Source organism: Chinchilla lanigera, unplaced genomic scaffold (genome assembly GCF_000276665.1).
Source record: "Chinchilla lanigera isolate Chin_1 unplaced genomic scaffold, ChiLan1.0 scaffold00039, whole genome shotgun sequence".
NCBI lineage: Eukaryota > Metazoa > Chordata > Mammalia > Rodentia > Chinchillidae > Chinchilla > Chinchilla lanigera.
This window is the reverse complement of record NW_004955440.1, coordinates 9,676,125-9,699,499: the sequence shown is the minus strand read 5'-3', so window position 1 is coordinate 9,699,499 and position 23,375 is coordinate 9,676,125. Positions and strand designations below refer to the sequence as shown.

Sequence of the window (23,375 nt, the reverse complement as noted above, 5' to 3'; positions counted from 1 at the left end):
TTCTACCAGTCATCCTACAGATTTCAAACTAAAACTTTTTTCTAATTATCAAATGTAGGTATGATGAGGACGTATGATGATACAATCTATATCTCTAGTAATGAACTGCACCCATACATTAATGTTGATTTTGCAAGCACACTATAATAGTGAGAATTAAAATAGTAAAAGAAAAAGACTTTTCATGGCTTCATCACACTAGAGGTGGTACATTGTTGATGTTCTTCTGTTTTTCATGATCTTCTGGGACAGGGGTTTGTGCAGGGCTGTGGTGGTGAACTTATGTCAAGCTTGCCACAGCAGGCATCCTCTCTGTTGGCATGGGAGCCAAGTCACCCCCAGGGTCACCCCAGCAGGCAAGTATTGGGGTTTAATTTCAGTGTTGGCACTGCAGTAGGTAGGTTTTCATTTGCAGTTTGGGCACTTGGTCTCTGAAAGGTTCACTACCACAAGTATAGGGGTTCAATCCTTATTCTACAAGGATAAAATTATTACATATTCACTTTGTAAGAATGCTCAGTAGTTCATGGATAGCTTTCTAACTGCAACTATTCTCAACTTTTTGCTGAATGACATCATTGTGCTCTTACAAATAAGTTCATTTTGTTGTTACAGTCATACTACAGTGAATGGGCATTAGGTGTATTACATTAGGGAATTAATACTTGTGCTCATTATTCACATTGAAAGTAAACAACATTAAAAAGAGTAGACAAATTATCTTAATGAGGACCTTTACACTATTCCTCTTTTGCTGTCAAGGGTATGACTAAATGAGGACTTTGGTAAAGTAGAAAAGTTTTCTGTTTTTAAAAGCTTAATGTTTTGGAATTCACAGAAATAGATTGAATGATGATTGCTAGCAGCTGGGGGCAAGTAGCAAGGAGATGCTGGAAACAGAGTAGTAAATTTCAGTTAGAAAAGAGAAAAACATTTTTGTGACTATCGTATATTATACAACTACTCTTATATACTGGAGTACTGCTAACAGCAGATTTTAAAGGTTCTAAGCATGGGTGACAGATATGTTAGGGCAATTTAATCATTCCACAATCTATACATGTATCAAACATCATGATATACCCCATAAATAAATAATTTAAAATTAGAATTTGCCAGTTGTTGGCCTCTGATGGAAAGAATTATGATAATGTAAAATTTGAAAGCCATAAAAATAAGATCCTGGTATAAAGTGAACATTTAGGTTTCACATGGAGTATAATGACTTCCAAAAGAGACACTTTAGGGGAGACATAGTCCCTAAAATGTTTATCTTGCTTTCAAATGCATGTTAAGAGTGATTCTGAGTTATCTGGACAGTATGTCATAAATATAATAAAATCAGTGGATCTGACCCATATGACTGATGAGAAAGAGAGTTACTTGGTCTGCTCATTGGTAGGTATGGAGACAAAAGAAATTCTCAATGTGGAAAGATTGAGAAATTGAGAATATCCAGTGCTCTTTTTTTTTTTTTTTTTCTTTTTAGTAGCATAACACTGAACAGATCTTTGGGAATCACATGAATAACCTTTCAGATTTGTAGCTGATACCCTGTGAAGTGTTCATACACTAACATTCTTGAAATGATATATTTTTACATTCTTTAGCTAATTTGCCCTGCTTGTTCTCTTTGCATCAGAACTTCTTTAGAAATGACCATATGTTTAAAGGTCAAAATATATAAGAATATAATTTTGGGGGGTGAAAAGATATCCTGTCATTTACTAAATACACTGACAAATTTAGTCCCTTAGGAATTTTTTCTACCAGTAAAAGCCCAGACCTTATTGTTATCTATTTGCACAGATTTTTAGAACATGTTTCTGAAAATTGAGTCTAGCTTAATTAGGATGGGGTGAATATCTGTTAAAAAGGGTCCCACATCACCTGCAGAATAAAAGTTTTTCTTTTGACAGTCCTATTGAGGTCATCGTGAGTCAGTTCCATGCTAACTTTTTATCCAGTTAGATTGCTTGCTCTTCCGTAAGGCTGTTCTTCAAATGGTTGTGAAGCACTTCCTACTCTAAGCATTCCTAGAAGCCATCTTCTAGAAAAATCACAAAATAGTCTGGAATGGGGCCTATCCACTCTAGGCCTCAGGGAACCTCCATTAAAATGTTTTCAAGACCAGGAGTAGCATACACACAGTGCTTTGGGAAGCTAAAAAATACAGAGGAAAATATAAAGTAGATAATAGGAAAAATACAGAGATTTTTTGCAAAAAGGAAAGAGACAAGAGATGAAGGATGGAGACAGAAAAGACTAGGAAAAGGGATAAAAAAGGATTAAGATGTTTCATGTACACATACCGACTCACCATGAGGAAAGTAATCAATGTGTACGGCAAGCATGCACTAATAAAACACCCTGCTTACTGTTTTCTATCTTTAAAATAATAAACTCTAAATATATATAAATATAATATGTAAATATATATCATATAATATTAATTTTTATCTATTTACAAATATATAAATAAAAATATATAAATATATCTATAACAAACTGAGGAATTAATTCTTTATATTTTATCATCGCTTACACTCATTTCTATAGAAAATGTATTTTTTCAGCATTACACCATCAAACTCCCAAGCATCTTTTAAAGATGCTCAGACATTGTGTGCTCCATGAATATAGTTAGGTTTTCTAACTGGAAGAAATTTCTTCCATTTCTAAGTTACCATATGCCTAATCCAGGCCTCTGCTCATTTTAGAGTAAATACCAATGTCCAGTTGTTCATCATGATTACTACTCAGTTCAAGGACACGCTCTCTATTTGTTTCTAGATCCTTCTGGGAAAGGTCTGCACTAAACCATCTTTTAGGAAACCTAGTGTAGTAGCTTGCAGGGCCACAGTACTAGAGATAGCTAAGTAATATATATGCAGGGTGAACAAATGGCTCTGGTATGTAGGTTGAACATTACTTGCAACACAAGTTTTTGTAAGAAGCAACCATCTCTTCCCAAATCTATTACTCTACAGAATATCTTCTTATGCCTCTGTCACTTTAGTCATGGTTTCTTATAGTAAACTCATTTATGCTTCTGTCTTTCTTACCATAGTATAAGCACTTTGAGAGCAGGGATCATGTATTATTTGTCTAGGTATGTCTGGGGTTACATGACACCTGGTAGGAGTTGTTAATTATGCATTGAATGAACAAGTGAATATATGCTCTCAATTAAAGCAATTCATCCCCTTGCAGCAATCCATCAATGCATTTTGTTTAACCAGTTATGCAAATTTCCAATGTCCCATGCATAGAGTTAGAAGCAGAAATTCTTTTTTTGTTTGTTTGTTTGTTTGTTTTTGTTTTTCTTCCGTTACCAGGAATCAAACTCATGACCTTGCGCTTTCCAGGCAGGTGCTTTGCCACTGAGCTAAATTCCCAGCCCCTAGAAGCAGCAATTCTAATCAGAGCAAAAATCACAAAACACAGCAAGCACTGGGAGATAAGTGGTAATTGAAATGCCAGAGTTGATCAAAATACATCACTGATACTAACATAAGTAGGTATACATGAAAAATATAAGTGTAGGGCCTAGACCTCACAAGACAAATTAAGCTGAAAAGTAATTCTCTAGGACTTGTCTAGCACCAGATGAAGCAATAATGTGGGTGCTTTTGAGGCACAAGCTTTACTTCTTCACTGAATAAGATGCAGCCACAGTCCAGGAAGAATTAGCTTTCCCTTACGGTTTAGCCCGAGGTAAGCTTGTTACTATTGTGACTCATTATATTGGGTCAGATTGCTGTTCAGTGTATACTTGTTCAAAGGAAAACCACATAGGTTATTCTAGAATGAATGTGCTTGGAGAATACCAGCAGGACTTTTGAAAGATTTGCCTCTGGTAAAAAATCTCCATCCATGGTACCCTTCTTGAGACTTTGCTTTCATCCTATCTTCCAACTGAACAAAAAATTCATTTCTCTTTTTAGCACACAGTGTCTGGCTGTTGTCAGTCACTGTTACCGTTTCCTCATTCCTCTGAATTCCTTGCCCACAAATGAAAGTGTAACCATCCTCAAGGTTCAATTCAAATCTTTCACAGATGTGAACACTACTTTCCCTAAGTCCTAAAAACAAAAACTCTATTATGTTTCTTGTTTCATCTCATCCTACTTTTTGGCACCGATTTTATAAGGCAAAGACTTTATCTCGATTATATCTTCATCCTTCACATGTAGCCCTAACAAGCAAGCTGTTCATTGTAGGATTTCAATACATATTCTCATGAAGTATTTTCCCACGAAGGCTTATATAAATAGCACAAACTTGATTAACCAAACGCATACTTAAATTAAAGTAAGGTAGACTGTAATGAGAAGCTATGTTATTTGGATCAGCTTTCCCACTGAAAACAATAGAAAATGCTGGATAAAAGTTTTCTTTTAGAAATTACCTTAAAAGCATTGAAAGCCCGAAAAGACTGCCAGGATAAATATTTTTGTGAAGCGGAAATCTGAAACTAGAAAGGGAAGCAAACTATCAAAGGAACATAACTGCATTTTTTCTAATGTCATTTGTTTGGTTTTTTTGGTTTTTTTTCTCCGGTACCGGGAACCGAACTCACGACCTTGCGCTTGCCAGGCAGGCGCTTTTGCCGCTGAGCTAAATCCCCAGCCCCTGTCATTTGTTTATACTCACAGTTAAGCTTTGGTCAGTCAGCTTCACAAGGTCTTATGTTATGGTAAATGAGAGCCAATGTGAAACTTTTTACCTTTCTTCCACCCCCAGAGAATATAGAAAAGTTAGGTTTTGTGGATGTGTCACATGAACTTTGAAAGCAAAGAGGAGTAAAGAATACTGTTCCCAAGAAGTTGTAGCAAAGCTACAGTTCCACAGTTATGTAGCTATAACCTGAGAAATTTGTACCATAAACTGGGAAAACCAGTCACTGGGAGTGTGTCAGTGCCCTTGAGAAAAATGTAAAAATCTCTGGAGTAAGACAGGCTTCATGGAATCTCCCATAATAATATCTCAATCACAGTGATTAGCCTAGAGTCACAGATCACCAGATACACAAGAAAACAAGGCCATGAGGACAAGAACCAGCAGAAACACACTGACACAAAATTCAAGTCTTAGAATCACACGACAGATTATGAACCAGCTAAGAATGCACCCTCATTTTAACAAGGGAAAAGAAAGTCTTGAAAATACTTGCAGAAAACAATTAATTATACAAGTAACAATTAATTTTTTCAAAAGAAACAAATTTTTAGAAATAAAATTCAAATAATTATAATTAAAAATGTTTGCAACATAAGGAGATTTAATTAAAGAACTGAAATAGAAATAAAGAATAATTACTTGCAACGCAGCTCAGAAAGACAAAAATATAGAACAAACAAGAGTGCAGAACATTTGCAGACATAGTCAGCAAATTTAGCATAAGTTTCACTGGAGGCTTAGAAGGGAACAACAGAGAAGGAAAAGGAGACACATTTGAAAAGATAGTAGTGGAAAAATTTCTACAATGTATTCATGACAATAAAATCCATTTCAAGATGTACTACAACCCAGGGAAGAAAAAGAAAACTAAATTTTACCCGTGTGTATCATAATGAAAGTACAGAAAAGCAAAGGTAATGAGAAAAATGTTGAGAACAACCAAGGAATAGCACTTATGCTAAAGATGATTTCTTGACTGTGATAATAGATGACAGAAAGCAATAGAGTGATACCTTTGATGTACTGGAAGAAAATATCAACTCTGCTATCTAGCTTTAGAGAGAATGTGTGTTTCCAGAATGAGGAGAAATAGAAGCTTTGAATAAGCAGGCAATGAGAAAAGATCTTACCATAAGACTCTTACTGTAGGAATTTCTCAGAATTCATTTTAGGCCAAAGGAAAAGTGACCCTAGAAGGAAAGCCTAAGATTCCTGGAGGCATAAACAGCAGAGAATACTGCAAATATTTGGCAAATATAAACCAACATTGATTCTATAAGGATTACCTCGTGTCTTATGGTGTTAAGAACAAGAATTATGAAAGACAGCTATTTTGTATATAATATATATGTAAATGGTTTAAAATATTCTAAGGTAATATTTCAAGAAAAGGTAAACAATTTGGCTGGCTTTAGTCCTTGATAGGCATCAGGGTTGTAGTTGTAGGCTAACTACTAACAAAACTACAACCAGATATCTCACTCAAAAATAGTAGGGGATGAAATGGAATGCAAGCATTTAAAGTAGAGAAAGGGCAAAGCATACTTAGTGCAAGTAGCAAGAAAGAAAAGACAGATACTCTGCTTCCATTTAAAGAAATTCATAGGCAAACTCAATGACATTTTAAGGTATCTAGACAGAGGTGGAAAAATCATAGTGAAAAGGAATAAAATCATGACCCCCAATCAGGTTAATGGCTAACTACAGAGCAAAGGAAAAGACTGGTGACAATAGGACACAAGTGACAATGCTGGGGCTTCTGGATGGTTTGAGGATTATCTCCTGCCTTCATTGGTGCATACACAGGTGATTGATAACAATTACTAAAATGGACATAGAAGGAGCCCCATGTGGTGACACATGCTGGAGCTTCCAGTTCTTCAACTGGCTGAGACAGAAAGATTTCTTAAACCCAAGAAAGAGTCCAAGACCAGCCTGGGCAGCATAAGAACAATGCTGTCTGAAAAAAAAGAATGTATTCTGTATTGACCAAAAACTGATTCTGCATTATTTTAAAATGACTTTTAAAATTTATAGGGAGTTATAAACCAGAATATAGTTTTTGAAATTATGAGAATGCAACCTATATCCTTTTCTTCCATCTAGCAAGTTTCTATCTGCAAGACCATGGACCAAGCTTGTTTTGGTCTGAGGTAATTTGAACAAATTAGGGAGCATGTGTGTAGATTTAAGAGGGGGATAGTTGGGTTTTTTTTTTTTTTTTGGCAAAGTGTCTTTTCTTGAGGTTTGATTCTCTCTAGATGATCAGATTGTGGTGTTTTATCATGTCTTCTCTGTTATAAAATGATAACGATAGTAGGTGGTTTGTTACTCTTTAAAGTCCTCACTGAAGAATAAACAAACAAACCAACAGAATAGCCTGTCATCCTTTTCCTTTAATAGGTCACAGAGGACCCAGAGCCTGTGAGTCACTAACCTACACAAACCAGGGCGCTGATTTGCGCTCCTATCTTCAGGGGCAGGGTCCTTGCCTGTAGCATGCATGTAGCTTGGATATTGTTATGGACTGCATGTTCAGAATTCACACATTGAATTCAGAATTCACAAGTTGAATCTTCAGCCTTGAGGTCATGATAGGAGGTGAGGTTTTGGGGAGGTGGTTGAATCATGAGGGGGATTCCTTATTCATGGGAACAGTGCCTTCACATGGGGAGACAGAGGGCTTGCGCTCTTTTCTGTCTACCGCGTGAGGTTACAAGAAATAGCGAGATGCACACCACAAAGTTTATTTTCACCAGACACCAGGTTTCTCAGTGCCTCTGACTTGCTACCCTCCAGAACTGACAAAAGTAAATGTCTGCTTTTAGGACCCCAGGGCTGTTGTGACAGCCTCAGGTAAAGAAGACAGATATGTACTCAAAGAACGGTAGTGAGAAAGCAAGGTGGCCAAACATGGAACGTGGAATCAGGTACAATGTTCTGTGACATGCTGTATTAAAGATAAGGTGGTGAGAATAATAACCAGCAGAAGCAGACGCAAACTCTTGGAAAATGTGTTCAAACATGCGGAAGGTTACATCTAGAGACCCAAATGGATGCATTGCTACATCTGCAGGGTTACTCAGTGCTGGACATAGGATCTTATGCTGCCCATGGAGTCCTGGTGAAATATGGATTCATATTTTGCTTTATGAACCCTGTGAATGACAATATTCCTATAATTAATAAATCTCACTACTGTAAATGCCTTAATTACCCCAAGGGCAAAGTAATAGAATAGTCTTTTAATTATACTACATTCTACAATGTGGATTATAGGTTTATGTATTTTTGAAACTTATAATAATCATTAATTGTTTTATAGCATTTTCTGATTTTGCTAGACTATTTCCATTCCTCATTAATTCTGTTGGCGGATATCACTTCCTCCATCTTTCAGGTGAGGAAGGGAAGCTCAAAGAAACTGAGTGACTTTGCCAGCTACTAAGTGGCAAAATAGAACTAAACCCCTGTGGTCCAACTTCAAAGCCAGCTCTCAGCTACTTTCCTACTTTGTCTCACCAGTGCATTAACATTCAAAGATGATTCTATACGGGTTAAAATACTATTTGCTCTTTAAAGTACATTTTGCAATCACTCAGGCAGCTTCCCCTGACCCCTCGGAGGAAAGGACAGGCTTCTTCCCAGAAACACAAGGAGCTCTAGGACACATCTAAGGGGGTACAGGGAAATTCAGAAATGTGAACATAAATCCCTTTTAAAATAAAACCACAGCATCTTTAATCAAGGCCTGGCAATCATCATATCATTTCTTTGAGACTCGAATTGGTAAATGTAGGCTATCCCACTAGGCTTTTAATACTTAGTCAGAAATGAATCCAAGACATTGACTAGCAAGACAATTCATGCGGTACAAACATGAATCTATAATTCTCCTCCCCGTAACCACAAAACAGTTAGTTCCTGCCCTGAATTCACTTTGAAGACAATGAGTGCCTGGGAGAAAACATAAGAGCATTGAAAATTGGGCCAGAAGTAATAAACAGGCACTGCCAAAATATCATAATGAATTTCTTTTACAAGTCAAATCTATTGTCAACTTATAACAATTCTGAAGGTTGAACTCAAGGCGTACAATTAGGAGCGGAGTTGCAAGGTTTGCCTACAGTCCAAAAGCAAGTTTCCTTTTCACCTGTCTGTAATTAAACAGCTGAGAATTATATCTCCAGGCATGAAGAGATTAAAATAATAAAATAAAAGTCAACCAAATGCTTTAATGTGGGATCTAATCTCTCCCATTATCCCAGCGCATTCACGTCAACCCTGCACCAGTGGAATTCTTCTCACTCAGCAGGATGGAGATCATCTTCGCAGCAGCCCAACCCAGCAAGGCGAGTGACTTCCCTCCCTTCCTGACTTCCCCTCAGAACTCATTCAAAGTGAAAACAAAGGCTCCGCAAGTGGATGGGAGTTGTTTTGTGCCTGGCCCTTAGGGGTATTTTCGTTTTCTTAAAAAGATTATCTCAACTTTACTGTAGCCAAAAATTGAAAACAAAAGAAAACCCTAAAACAAATGTCTAAGGCAGTTTGAAAGTACAAAAGATTGAAATATAGTTTTAATTTATTCGTAATTAGTTTACAGATTGGACCACACCGAGCCTCCAAAATCAGCAAGCCACTTGGGGATAAATGCTACTGCAATTATCAGTCCCAAGCCAAATGCTACCTTTTGTTCTCACTAAAATCTTCTTTAGAAACATCTCTTAGCAAATCATTTTGTGTTTTCTATTTAAAGAGGATTACGTAGCACACATAACTAGTAGCTAGAAAGCAAAGAACTCCTCATCACTGTATTACTTGCAAGTATAAATTAGTTCATTGTGGTTAACTCCTGTGAGATGACCCCTTTCCTCTCAGCTGTCAGGCCAAGGGGCTCTGGCAGGTTGGTTCCTCCCCACAGTCCTTCCTTATCAGGATGCTGTCAGATTCAGCACTTGCCCATAGTCTCCTAGTCCTGGGGAAGTTCTTTTCAGGCGCCGCTTGTAAGCCTGAATTGCTCTAGTCCCAGCTCTGAGCTGCTCCCCTGAACTCTCATGCTCAAATCTCAAATGTGAGGCCCTCTTCCAGGTACAGTGAAGAGGCCCTACAAATTTCACTTTGCAATAACGACAGGATACACAAATTGCATTAGTTGCAATAAAGAGTCATAGAAATATTCCAAAAGGGTTAGCTGGATTTCATGAATGTCTCAGTTAGACTAAGATAAAAAATCACTTTGTTAACTTAGAGTGTGTCTTCATTGGTAACCTCTATGTTAAGGTGCCATTTATAAACACTTTATTGTTATTTATTAATGTGTGAAGCGCTATAGCATGCTAGATAACTTAAATTCATGTATTAAAGATGCACAGACATGGTTTAACACGATTTACGTCTTATAATATTCTTTAAAACAGCTTCCTATGGTCTCATCTGTTAAGCATTTATTACTAATGCATTTTATAACATACTTTATAAGACATTATTTGAGCAAGTAGCTGCATATAGTGATTATTTCATAAATAAGAATAAAGCATTTACAAATAGCACCTTAATTTAAAGTGTTACCTCCGCATTACTAGATAGCTACTCACCATTCATCTCATTCTGTGATTATCCTCCAAATGCACCACTTAATAAAACAGACACTAAGTTCTATTTTCCCTTCATCTGATTAAAAGTTTATTGAGTCGTTGCCTCCATCTGCTTTCTGATGTTTGTAGCATGGAGGCTTTCGTGAGATTTCTGATGAAACTAAAGTTCTAATTCAACAATATTTTGGGGAAAAAAAGTAACATTAGAAATGGAGATCTACTTACCATACTGGACAGAGCCTGTTGTTTGGATTCTTTGTAAAATTCAATTTTTTTGTTAGAAAGAACAATCCAGGAAGTAGACCAGTTTTTCCTTAGGAAGAGGAAAAGAAAAAACGTACATCTTTGTTAGAAGAAATCATGTATAAATACAGTTTGGCCACATTTATAAATACAGTCTGAGTGATATTTCAAATAAATACAGATCTTTTCAAATGAGTTACCCTAAATAGCTCATCTTTATTAGAATCTAAAAGTGGTATGCAATTTAAATAATAATAAAGATGGTCAGAATCTTTAACAATGTAACATTTATATAAAAGTTTCTTAATGTTTTTTTGATCCTCCTAAACTCTCTTCAATACCTAAATATCCAATTTTTATGTATCTGGGTACCTCCCTGCCACAAAAAGACTGTAGTGAGCTGCATGTAGAAAAGTAAAATTTGTAGAAATCAGAGCCCTTTTCCTCTGTTCCGCTTTGAATTAGTTTAGGAATTTCAGTCTGAAAACACAACTAGCACATCTATCATTGCTTAATTCAAAATATTTCTGCAGTGTTGAATCTCACTAAAAGTCAAAGAAAAGGAAATAAAAACAGTCACATGCTTTTTCCCTCTTTGCCCATCAAATTGACAAAGATTAAAAGGGATGATGATATCTAGGGTTAATGAGGGTGTAAGAAACGGAATTCATCACTATTTGTTTATTCTGCTCCTATATTATGGAGAAGGAAGCTGCTTGAGTAGTTTGCATACAATCGATCCATATGATGCACTAATGAACACTATGGCACAAGAGAGAGAATACTGATGTGAGAAGACTTTAGTGCAGACCATGATGCAATATGTAATTTATACCACCATCCTGTGCTACTTACTTACCTTCATCCATCCCTCCTTCCCGATTAACTCCATTCATCAGAAGTCCAAATATTGCTTCCTCAAATGTGCCTTGTGTGACTTCCTTGCATATGATGTATTGTAATTTTTTTTGTTTATTTGTTTTGTTTTTGTTTTTCTTCCAGTACTAGGAATCGAACTCATGACCTTGCGCTTACCAGGCAGGCACCTTTGCAACTGAGCTAAATCCTCAACCCCTAAATTTTTAAATATTTTAAAATTTCACCTTCAGATGCCCCATTAAAAAAAATAATGCCCAAAATGATAGGATCATTTCATCCTTACAGAGGTTTCCTTAGTACCTTAGCACAGTGCTTTGAGAAGTAGAGGTACTTGATATGTATTTACTGGATCAGTAATTTGGACTGGAAGAAAGAGGCCAGGTTATAATAATAATGATAAACCTGGTAGTTAAATGATTTCCTTTTGTATTTCTAACTACTGACCAAATTTCCTGCAGAGACAATGGATTACTTTTTAGAATGTGTGTGTTGTAGAGTCCTGAAGACCACTCTTTACACTCGGCGTTAATATACTTAGGTTTCTACCCATTATATCATATTGTTGCATTTTGCTACGATTTAACATTCCTTTCACAATAATTGAATGCAGTTTAGTAAAGTGGTAAAAAAAAAAGGAAAGTTTACCGAAAGACTTTATTCAGGTCAACAGAAAACCGAACAAAAATGTCAAAACTCACAAACTTGAAGTGATTTCTTTTCCCCTGCCTTTGAGAAAGGAGGATCTTAAGTGAAAAGAAAGCTTTGATTTGGTAGGGTTAATATTTATAAAAAGAATTAGGTTGCTCTTACAAGCCTGCACATTCTTACTGATACAACATTTTGTTAAACAAAGAAGAGGACAAAGAAACACATAGGAAACACAATGTCAAATACAAATACAAATGTTGTGTTAGTCAACCCCCTTGTTTTCAAATGGAGAATAAATTATTCAAATGATAAAGAAAAGAAAGAGAATCACTTAAACATTTCTCCTCTGCCTTAGTGCTCATTTTTCCTTGTAGCAACCAGTGGAATCATTGAACGTTGAAAGAGGTACAGCTGGTCTGGCCTGGTGGTGCAGACCTGGAGTCCAGCCCAGGGAAGGCTGAGGGAGGAGGAATGCTCCAAGTTTGAGGCCAGCCTGGCCACACAGTGGGTTCAAGTCTGGCCTGAATTACATGCAAAACCTTCTCAACAACCCACCCCAACACTTGCAAAAAAAACCATAAAAAGATAAAAAAGAAAGAAAAGAAACAGGCATAGCTTTTGTGAGTGTGAAGTCACAATACTAGATGTAATTAGGACTGCTGGTCTACCCGGCGTATCTTTTATCACTACCCTCCTTTTGAGCACATGTGGTCAGGGAGGGTGGAACACACTCACATATACCAGATCCATATTTAACCTGCTTGCCATATTTCCCACGATATTTTTCATCTTCTGGCAAGGAGACACTATACCTTATTTGCTTCCTATCTATAGAAAATCCTGGATAAATGGTTCTGATTTGAATCTATTTCAGATGTTGATCCTTTATAGAACTTGCTGGCAAAACTCTCCCCTTCCTTAAACTTGGAACTGGAACTAGTTAGAACCGAAGCTGCATGAAATTCAATTATCTCATTGTTCTGTCTTAAGACTTTCAACTGCAGCGAACTGTGTCCCTGTTAGGTAAACCAGATGAGCCAGCTGAAGAGGGTGGAACTGCAGATCGCGGAAGCTTAGTCATCTGACCCTCTTGACCACTTTAAATAGAGTCTTATTTCATCTTGAATTTATAAACAACTAAGATTGTCTTTATCATATTCGAATGGGAGCAAAAGCTTCTCTCAAGTTTGGGTGCTTTTATTCACATCAAAATGAAAATGCTGCTGACAAAATTTAGATGCTTCTCTTTCAACTTTTCCCTTAAATTCTCTCAAAATAATACTTTTTCTAAAATACTTTCTTGTAAAAATAATAAACTATTTTGAAGAATATAAATTTGATTATATAGCTAAGGTTTTGCTTCACACACTCACACAAAATGTTAACAGTCAGAATATATCCACTTACTAAAAGTATGAAAAATGAGGCTCAGAGATTTTAGGGAAACTTAAAGCAAAAATTTACATCTAAAGCTAAAACCAGTTTCTTCGACAACAAAGCCTATTATGTATTTATTACTTGATACTGTCTTTTCAAAAGATTAGGTAGTGCTATCTTAGCAAAAGGTATCATCCCTGTCAGCTTTTAAATATAGTTTTGGTTGAAATCCTCAAATTAAGAAGTTTTGCATGTACCCTGTGATAAGAAGTCAACATCTGGGCTCTCTCATTAACTATTTTCTCAGACTCCTTTTAACTAGATTGACAAAGTTTCACCTATCTTAACCTTAATACTAGAGCTTCCTGCAGAGGTCTTCTGACTTCTGAGACATTGCCTGGTACTATGCACTGTCATGGTGACTGGGCCCCGCTCTGCAACTGGCGTACCACTTGGTATGCTATGTGGATCATGTAACTAAACCACTAAGCTGCTCATAAGAGCCTATTGAACATTTACGATTGCCAAACAACACTCTGAGGGCTGACAATATAAATGAAAATAAGAGAAGACAGTAAGACACTCAGAGTGATGGGTAACTTCTCCACGCTACCAATGAGAAAACAGAAGCCTAATGAGATCCATCCTATACAAATTGCACAGGTCATAAAGACAGAGTCAGGCCAAGTTTCCTGGGCCTTGAAACCCAGGCTCATCCCAAGGTCCTGGCTGTCCTGAGCAGGTGGGCAGGGAGCACAGTCTTTTTGATCTTGTCTATATGAAACACCATAATAGAAGTTCAGAGAGGGAGAACCGTCATCAAGGAATTCTCATCTCAGCTTGACCCGGGCTGTTCTGCAGTGTTGAACTGACAGCTCCCATGTCCTGGCTTCCACCCTACCTGACGGCCAGCAGGTAAATCCACCCAGCAGAGGGAATCAGTTAATGCCTCCACATTTCACCATAGCATTCAGTGTCTGACTTCTGTTTTTCTTCCAAGGACCATAAGATTGAAATATTGAGTAGATTTAAGGCTTAAGCAAGATGCATGGCTCAGAAAATACTCCAGTTTAGTAAGTCAGAGGTCCAAGGAATAAGTGAGGCAGTTCCAGGGCACCACTTACAGATACAGTCAATCAGGTGCAGGACTGATGCTAGTGATTCAGTGCAGAAAACAGATCCTGGGACAGGAAATGCAGGGATCTATTTCATTTTTGGGCACAACACATGTCACTTCTATGGGAGTGATGATGCTAATTTCAGTGAAAGAAAGAGATCAAAGTTCATGTAGGGGCAACGATGTAAAATCTATGCAAATGCTAGGGCATCGTATCCACGTGGAATACTTTACAGAACTTTCTTAAAGAAAATTCTGAGTTGTGAAGCTGGAAAGGGAAGAAAAATAAACAAAACTCCAAATAAACAAAATACTCCCAAAACAAAACCAAAAACCTCCACACAAGCACCGGCTTGACATTCCACAAAATGGACACCGGATGGCAGCAGGTAACAGCAACTTTGTAACTGCTTATGTGGGGAATGCATGACGGAGACCGCCTTAAATTAGTCATCACCATTATAACAGTCTGTAAATTTGAGCTCTGGCTTTAACAAATTTACTTATCCAAAATATCAAAGTTTTATATCTTATACTAATCTATGCTTCACAGCAATAAAACAAAACATCAGAGGAAAGTATAAGTCAAATGACTTCGTACATGTCAGAATCTCTTCTTTGGACCACCTGATGCTCTTACCTGCCACTGAATTTGACCTGATTCTGCAGCGGTTATGGGAGTGGAGATTATTTACTATAGCGTCCACACTGGACTTCCTGAAAAAATCCCTCAGACACTACAAGTTCTTACTTGTTCTCAGACTGGTAAGTCTAGGATCTAATTTCTTCTCTTCCCTATTCTAAGCTTCTTACAATTTACTCTGCTAAAATTTAAAAGACACTGTAAAAACATACATCTCTGTCAGGGTTGGAAGAAAATAAAGAAAGACAGATTCAATCTGGCAGAACTCACTGACATTCTGAGCAGAAAGTAGTAAAAAAAAAAAAAAGTTTCCATGAGGAAAGCACTGTAGTACTACAATCCAAAGGACGTCCATTCTGAGCAACAATTGTTTTGAACACTCTCTCCCTAACATAAAAGAGGTGCCTAGGAGCACAGGTACCAGGAGACACAGCCATTGAAGCATTGACTATACTTCCTTCAGACCCACCGTCTGTCCATATTTTCATCTCCAAATATTTCTGTGGCCTCTGGACAGGATAGAAGAGTGAGAAGCGAGTATGTTGAGAGGCAGACAACCACAAAGGAATATCAGCTCAGGAAATAGTGTGGGCGCCGGGAGACAGGCATAAGGCATTGAAATAGCACAACCTTGCCTTCAGATGCCTTTTGTAAATTTAAGCATTGAAAGTAAGTTTTTACTCAGGCTTCATAGAGTTTCAGAGCGGCAATGGCTACTTACAGATGTGCGGATAGAATTCCCCAAATGAAGAAATTCCTAGCTTCATCAGAAGAGCAGAGGCATAATTTCAATGTTCATAATTAAAAATTAAAGTTGAACACTGAATGTAGTCTGCTTTCAGGCCTGTCAGTGTATCACAGGGGAAATGTGTATAACCTCATTTTGAAATAAAGCTAAATTTAGGGCCTTTTATGAATATAAGATGTAGCCAACAAGTTCTATTTCCTGTCACCTTCTCCTTTTCATATTGGAATAAGTCAATTTTTTGAAAAAACAAGCGAAACTATATGAAAGAGAGATAAGGACAAATAAAGAAAATAGAGAGAGGGAAGAAGAAAATATCAAAATAATACAAGATGTAAATTACCTAGAATGGATTTGTTAGAAAATTTGATATAAATTTAAAAAAGAATATTTATTAAATAACAATTGAAGCTGTTGGAACTACTTTTGGTTTGAGACAAATGGTCAGGTTTTGCTTCTTTACTTCACAAAGCAAGATACATAAAACAAACATGTTTTAAATAGCACAAAGCTAAATTTCATGTTATCAATTATCCCCACAATAGTATGGGGAAAAGGAGAAGTTAACACATGTAACTGAGTTTCCCCATTTGTATAGCAAGAAATAGTAATTAAATCTAATTCTAGTATTATTTAAATACTATCAGGGAAGGATTAGACCATTGCTAAACAGGCTAAGCACAATACAGCTTCTTAGCTCATGAGAATTTATTAGAATGATAAAAATATTCTTAATAAATGGGGAACATCCTACCAACAGAAATTTCATACAAAAAATACAAAGAATAGTAACTGTGGCAGATTATGTAATAATCAGCAAATTATCAGTGGAATGAAACTACATGATTTTCTGGGCTATGACTCAACTAACCATTTTGTTGCTAGTGAAAAAGCCATAAAGACAACGTAGGTAACCAAAATGCTGATATATAATAAGATTCATCATAAAATGTTCATATAACTTGACCACATAATCCAGACTTAGCATTTAAACATGTGGAATGCTGTATGATATTAAATAGTGTGCTGATATATACAATGTTTAATTTGTACAGTCTATATAAAACCACAAACACAAACCTACCACAAATATAGAGAAAATATTTGCAATATCTAAAACTGACAAATTATCTCTATTTAGAGCATACTACAAGTTTTCTCTCTCCCCATGTAGATAGATAGGTAAATAGATAGATAGATAGGTAGATAATGTCAAGAAACTCAATAAAAGTATTCAAAGCTTGTGACAAGCAGACAGCTCTCAGATTACACACTCTTGATGACTTCAAACAAAGGTACTCTCAACTACAATACCCGTCAATGAAATACAACTGAAAGCTGAATTTCAGTAACAGTCAGTGATCATGAACCTGCCAAAACTGACAGGGTATGATAGTGTGCTTTGATAGATAATGGGAAGAAGGGTCTTCTGCTTCACAGAGCAAACAGCTGTACACTAGTGCCCTCATTCACGGAGTCTGGCAATAGCACTCCATGGGTGTATAAATGTCCAGCACCCTGCACTCCTGGATGCATATTCTTGAGAGATTTACTAACAGGTTCAAAGCACACCAAGTGCGCTTATTACATTGTTGTTTGTATAGAAGGAATTGGAAACAATTCAAGTGGTCATGCCTGGAAGAAAGGTTAAGTAACATTTGAAACTCACACGCAATGGCAAGCAGGCACCAATCAAGAGAAATGAATTAGTTTCAAATATAGCACTATAGGTGCCCAAGCTCTAATAGTGATGACAGTAATAAAAACATATTGAAGTTTACAATAAAGAAGTAATTTTTCCACATAGAATAGATCCAGTTACCCAGGATTACACACTGCTTCTTTTCCTCATGCACCTAGCCAGATACTTATATGGAAGGTGGATTTGCTGAACAGCCAGCACGTAAGTGTACATGGGGTTGTAGTGAGGATTGGAGACTGAGAATGAAATAAACCAACTGGGCACCTTGCCCCAAATGATGAAAACACAGGGTGTAAACTGAAGTGTATAATCAACTCAACTCCATGTACCTGAGATTTTTAAAACAAAAAAACTAAAATTGACATCAACGTGAAAAAGAGCTAAAAGAATGCATTAGGGTATGCAAAGTGATTGAAATAACAGTCAAACAGTACAGATTAATGTTTACATGATTAAACTGCAATGCAGAAATTGTATATAAACTGATTACTTTGCTGCGTAACTTCAAGGAATGCAGAGAGGGAAATACACTGAAGACTGCCTACAAATGTACTCATGAGAGGTACAGACTGGAGGGGACTTATTCTGCACCTCTGATTCCTCTTGACACAACTATTTTTTATTTTTATTTATTTATTTTTTTGGTGCCAGGAAAAACCTGAGGGCCTCACCCTTGCCACACAGGCGCTGTGATCCTGAGCTACATCCCCAGCAACACAAACTTCTAGGAGAAAGTTTTGCAAGGCTGACTTACAAATGGATTACAGAAAGAATGTTGTAGAGAGCTACCACAGCAGGGCTTCATCTTGTGTTCTCAGACTTGCTTCCCTTCCTTGCATGAGGAGGATGGAGTTAGGACTGGTCAGTGCTTTGCCTTCTCCCTCCTACCAAGCTGCAGAGAAAGGGTTAGAGTAGGAGTCCTTGGGGACCGACACACATGGTGGTGAAGGTAAAAAGAGGTCTTGACTTATTCACCTCAGGAGAGGTATTGCCCCACCCTCCACGTTTCTTCCTGAGTGTGATAGGCTGGAATGAAGCATGAGGAAAGGAGGGCACTCCAGCTGGGTTAGTCCAAGCCAGCGACTCCCTGCTTTGCCCTTTAAGAGCCTGATTCACTAAGTCAGTTCTCCATGGTGACAGCGCCTAGCTCAGTCTCCCATGGGGCCTTGCGTTTCCTGTGCATCTCTCGCCTCGCCTTCTGGGAAGGGTGCCTGTGGGGTCATTGACAAAGTATAGCCTGGGAGAGGATTCAAGGCCTTGTCTGATATCTCAGGACAAGACACAACACCGGCAGAAAAATGAAGCTTGTTGTTTTAATATTCACACTGCTATTTTAGGTAGTAGAATTATTGAACACTTCCCCGATTTTACTTCTTTTAAATAAATACGTACATAATCTACTATAGCTATCAAATAAAAGCAGTTTATTCTGTAGTGTTGGCCCGAGTGTCTTTTTTTTTTTTTTTTTTTTTTTTTTTTTTTTTTTTTTTTTTCTTGGAATGAGTGTGTGTGTGTGTGTGTGTGTGTGTGTGAGTTTTTTTTGTACCAAGAATTGAACTCACGACCTTGTGCTTGCTAAGCAGGTGCTTGTGCCGCTGAGTTATATCCCTGGCCAGAGTGACATTCTTATGATTAACTGTATTATGCAATCAACAGACGTCCAGTTGTGTAGTTAGTGAGTGCATTTATTCTATGTAGTTTTAACTGTTAGTAACACACGCATGAGCAAAAGCACTATCTCCCAGTGTCAGCACTTTTTACACCCCTTTCTATTTTGGCTTCACCTTCCACAGTGCTAAATACCGAGTAGGACAGAAAGGAGAAATAGCAAAGCTTCTCAAATGGAGGTGACTTTTTAAATAATATTTAATGCATGTAACTAATATCCTGCCTCTCTTATCAATCTTTATCTTTCCCTCAGTGGTTTCTGCTGTTTTTATGTTACTCGAGGGGTCCTTACTCACTTTTTAAATTTCTCTCATCTACTCTGTCGTTGTGGTTTTCATTTTCTTTTACTTATGTCAAATAATTTTCATTTGGAGCTACAAGTACAGTGCAAATCATCTACAAAGCAAAAATTTTTCTCTCGATATATTGTACTGAGATATTTTATTTTGTAAATGAGTCCATTTGTCACCTGATCTGTTAATTTCAGAAATCAAGATCTTTTGCCCAATCCCTAACATTATTTTTAAAAGATTTCAAGTCCCAGGAAGACAGGAAGCACTTCATTTACATACCCTGTGGTACAACAGACAATGTTGTACCTTTCTTTGACAATTATAATTATATTAAAATAATATTTAACATAGTCATAACAGAGGTGGCTATTTCTAGCCTGGCACCTCAGCATCTTCCTTCCCAAGCAATGGCAGTGACATAATTTGAGGATGTGGGAAACTAGTAGAGCTGCATAGTGGTGAGTCAAAGAACTTTTCTTACCTTAGTTTCTTTCCTCCATCTGCAATTTTAGCTTTTTGAAGATAACCTTCTTTTTCAACCATCTGCAAGAAGAATGCATATGTTAAAGCTGTGACAGCCTCCTATGCATTTTTAGTTTTTGTGAACCTGTGCTTTCCAACAGTCATTGCAGTGATAGAAGTTTCTAGTCAGAGAAGTTTATTAATAACACACATATAGCTTATGAGAAGTGCTGGCAAGATCACAGTGTTTACAAACTATTAAGTACCAAAAAGAGAGCTTATGAAGAGAAATGTAAATGATTTTTTAAGCAGGGATACACTTTTACTCATGTTTTCCTCTGCAATGATGTCACTTACTTAAAAAATGGATTCAACACTGGGAAAACAAAGACAAATTTAATGCTTTTCTAAAGTTTTCTGACCATGCTTGAAAGAGTTCTCCATGTACCTGCTGATCCTAGGCAAAAAGAAGAATTCAGTAGAGTCAGGTAACTGAACCAGTTGAAGCAGGGATGGATGGTTAAAATGAAACATTTTAACTCATTGCGGTCAGCAGGAGAGGCTGCAGTAAGGCTATCGCATTGTCTTCCATGATGTATGACTCTCTTTCTTTTACTACTTATGTGTATTGGCTTTCAGTGTTTCTTAAAGGAAATCTTGCAGTTGAACTCTACAGAAGAGTTTGTGAAGTTTTAAGAACTGATTCAGTTTCTTAAGGCCGTATTTCTACCCTTCCCTCTCTCCCACCTCGCATATCTCAAATCCTTAGTCTGTATTCTAACTTTTTACTTATGGGAAGTTGCTCCTGTGCTTTCTCTCACACTGTAAACCAAAAGCTCTAAAAAGACATCTGCTTAGTAGCGAAGGGTCACATGCATCAGTGCCACCCTAATATGCTTCCAAACCTTGACTCTAGAACTAACTCTACCATGTCATCTTCATTCTCCTAAACATAATAAATCTACTTTCAAATTTAACATGTGTGGTATTTGTTAGAGGCTCTTTCCTCGATTGATGTGAAGTTTCTTTAGATACTGCATCCCAGATATCCATGTTCACACTTTCTTTATCACTATGATAGTTTTTATCAAATTGTATTATAATAGTCTGCTTACTTCCCTGTGCCCCCGCCTATGCTGGTTCTATTGAAGTCAGAGAAATCTAATTCTCTCATCTAAATTAGGACCTCCTAAATACTTGCAGAAACCAATAGTCACACTAGTAAATACTGAGTAAATTCTTGAAACTTGGAAAAAAATCTGCAACATGATAAATGAGAAGAACAGATATTTGTAGGTAAAAGAGTTTTCCCAAAGCCTTAAGATCACAGTGAATGAATTGGTTTTTTGTAAGATTCACTCAGGTATAGATGAGCTCTTTCCTGAGATGTTCACTATTATACTCCTACTATTGTATAAAGCACAGCACTTAGCTTTCAAAATTTATTTGATAAATATACTTGTGAATGAATAGTGATAAAAATTATAATGACAATGACTTGTGATAATTATACAAAAGTATTTTTCACACATCTACATGTTCTTTTGCTTCAGTATGTTTGCCACAGGTCTAACTGAGTCTAAGGAAGCTTTCTGGTAATTTTTAGAACTATGGTGCTCAATGGGGTGTTTTTGTCTTCTAAAGAGAACAGAAAATTTAAAAAATAATAAAAATGATACAGAATTTCAAAACAAGATGATAGGACATTAACAATGATAGTTACATTGTATACTATTATCTTCTCAGTAGTTGTTCAGATTACCAGATATGGGAATGCAAAATTGGTCAAACAGTTAAGCATTAACAATTCCTTTCAATAAACCAATAGAAATTAGTACAATTATCTTAGCTATCTTGTATATATATTTTTTCCCCTTCTTTCTCTCTTTTCTCCTTTCCCCCACCCCAGGTATTATTTTCTTTTGAGAAATTTTCTTCCCTTTCACAATACATATTGTATATTTTGGATTTTATTTACTCTTTCAGTTTCTTCCTCTAGGAAGACAATATAATGTTTACACATGAGGGTCTGATTTATTTCACTTATGAGTTTGATCTTTAGTTGTACCCATTTATCTATAAAAGCTTTCACTTTAATCTTTCTTTATAGGTGAGTAATACTCCACTGTATAAAAATACCTCATCTTTTTTTATCCACCCCTCAGGTGATGGGCATTTGGATTTTCCCAAGATTTAGCTATAAAGATTGCACTACTATAAATATGGGTGAACATATATCTCTGTGGTATTTTGTTTTCAATTCTTCTGGAAAAATACTCAGAAGGAGAACAGCTGGGTTGAATAGGACCTCTAATCCTGGTTTTTTGAGGAATCTCCACAATGATTTCCACAGTGGTTGTACAAGTCTACACTTCTATCAACAATAGAGAAGTGTTCTGTTTTTCCCACGGCCCTTCCAGCATTTGTTATTGGTTGATTCCTTGATGGTAGCCATTCTTTTTGGGTTGAGATGGAACCTCAGTAATGTTTTAATTTGCATTTCTTGAATGACCAGTAATGCTTGACATTTTTTTTCATATATTTATTTGCCAATTTTATTTCTTCATCTGAGAAGTGTGTATTAATCTCAGATGCCTATTTTTGGATTGGGTTTTTGAAATTGAGGTGTCTGATTTTTTTCAATTCTTTATATGTTGTAGATAGAAGTCCTTTGTCTGAGGGACTGTTGCCTTTTTTGTTACTGATTTTTGATCTATTCATTTTTTTGTCCACCTCTAATTCCACATACACTGTCCCATTTTTTGTGTATGTGGCATGGAATTTTGTCCACCTCCTAAAGCTCACATTATTTGTTCAGTGTTTAACTCTGCACATCACTGATATCCACAAATGTTTGAAAAGAAGGATGTTTTCATAGCAATTAGCATCATAGAGGAGATCTCTTTCTTTAGGAAAGTATATTAGAAATTTTTATGATATAACCATTGACAAAATTTATTGTTTCATTTAAACTTCCTTCTTATGACAATAAAAGTTACTCAAAACCTGGATTTATATACCAAAAGCTACATAATATGTCACTGCATTACAAAAAAGGAATGCATGCATTCTTAACTAAATTATTGCCTTTAATTTCAAAAATAGTGACTAAAGTACCCCTGGTGGGATTTGATACCTCAGAGAAGTATTAATGCTGACCAACTTGAGATATACAAAGCCTATCCCTTGAATGCATAACTGATTTTCCATCAGATATTGCTAGACCTTTCTCAGAGAACCTAATATTGAGGTACCAAGGGCTTTCTTTCTCACATTAGTATGTAATAAATGCAACATCATTGCTATTCATGGCTGCTTTAG

At 36.6% G+C, this 23,375-nt stretch overlaps 1 protein-coding gene across 4 annotated transcripts in view; it reads right to left on the bottom strand.

Moving 5' to 3' along the window:
• The window catches only part of Arhgap15 (Rho GTPase activating protein 15), a 590,914-nt gene that overhangs the window by 482,587 nt on the left and 84,952 nt on the right, over nucleotides 1-23,375 (bottom strand). For 2 of the 4 annotated variants that reach the window (XM_005390781.2, XM_005390780.2), the window contains 2 exons: nucleotides 20,074-20,135; nucleotides 10,503-10,590 (listed from right to left, as the gene is read on the bottom strand). In XM_005390781.2, coding sequence (XP_005390838.1) covers nucleotides 10,503-10,590; nucleotides 20,074-20,135 — 150 coding nt within the window. Of the gene's footprint in view, nucleotides 1-10,502; nucleotides 10,591-18,385; nucleotides 19,060-20,073; nucleotides 20,136-23,375 lie in introns of those variants that run through there. The other 2 variants (XM_013517487.1, XM_013517486.1) reach the window with 2 other exon arrangements.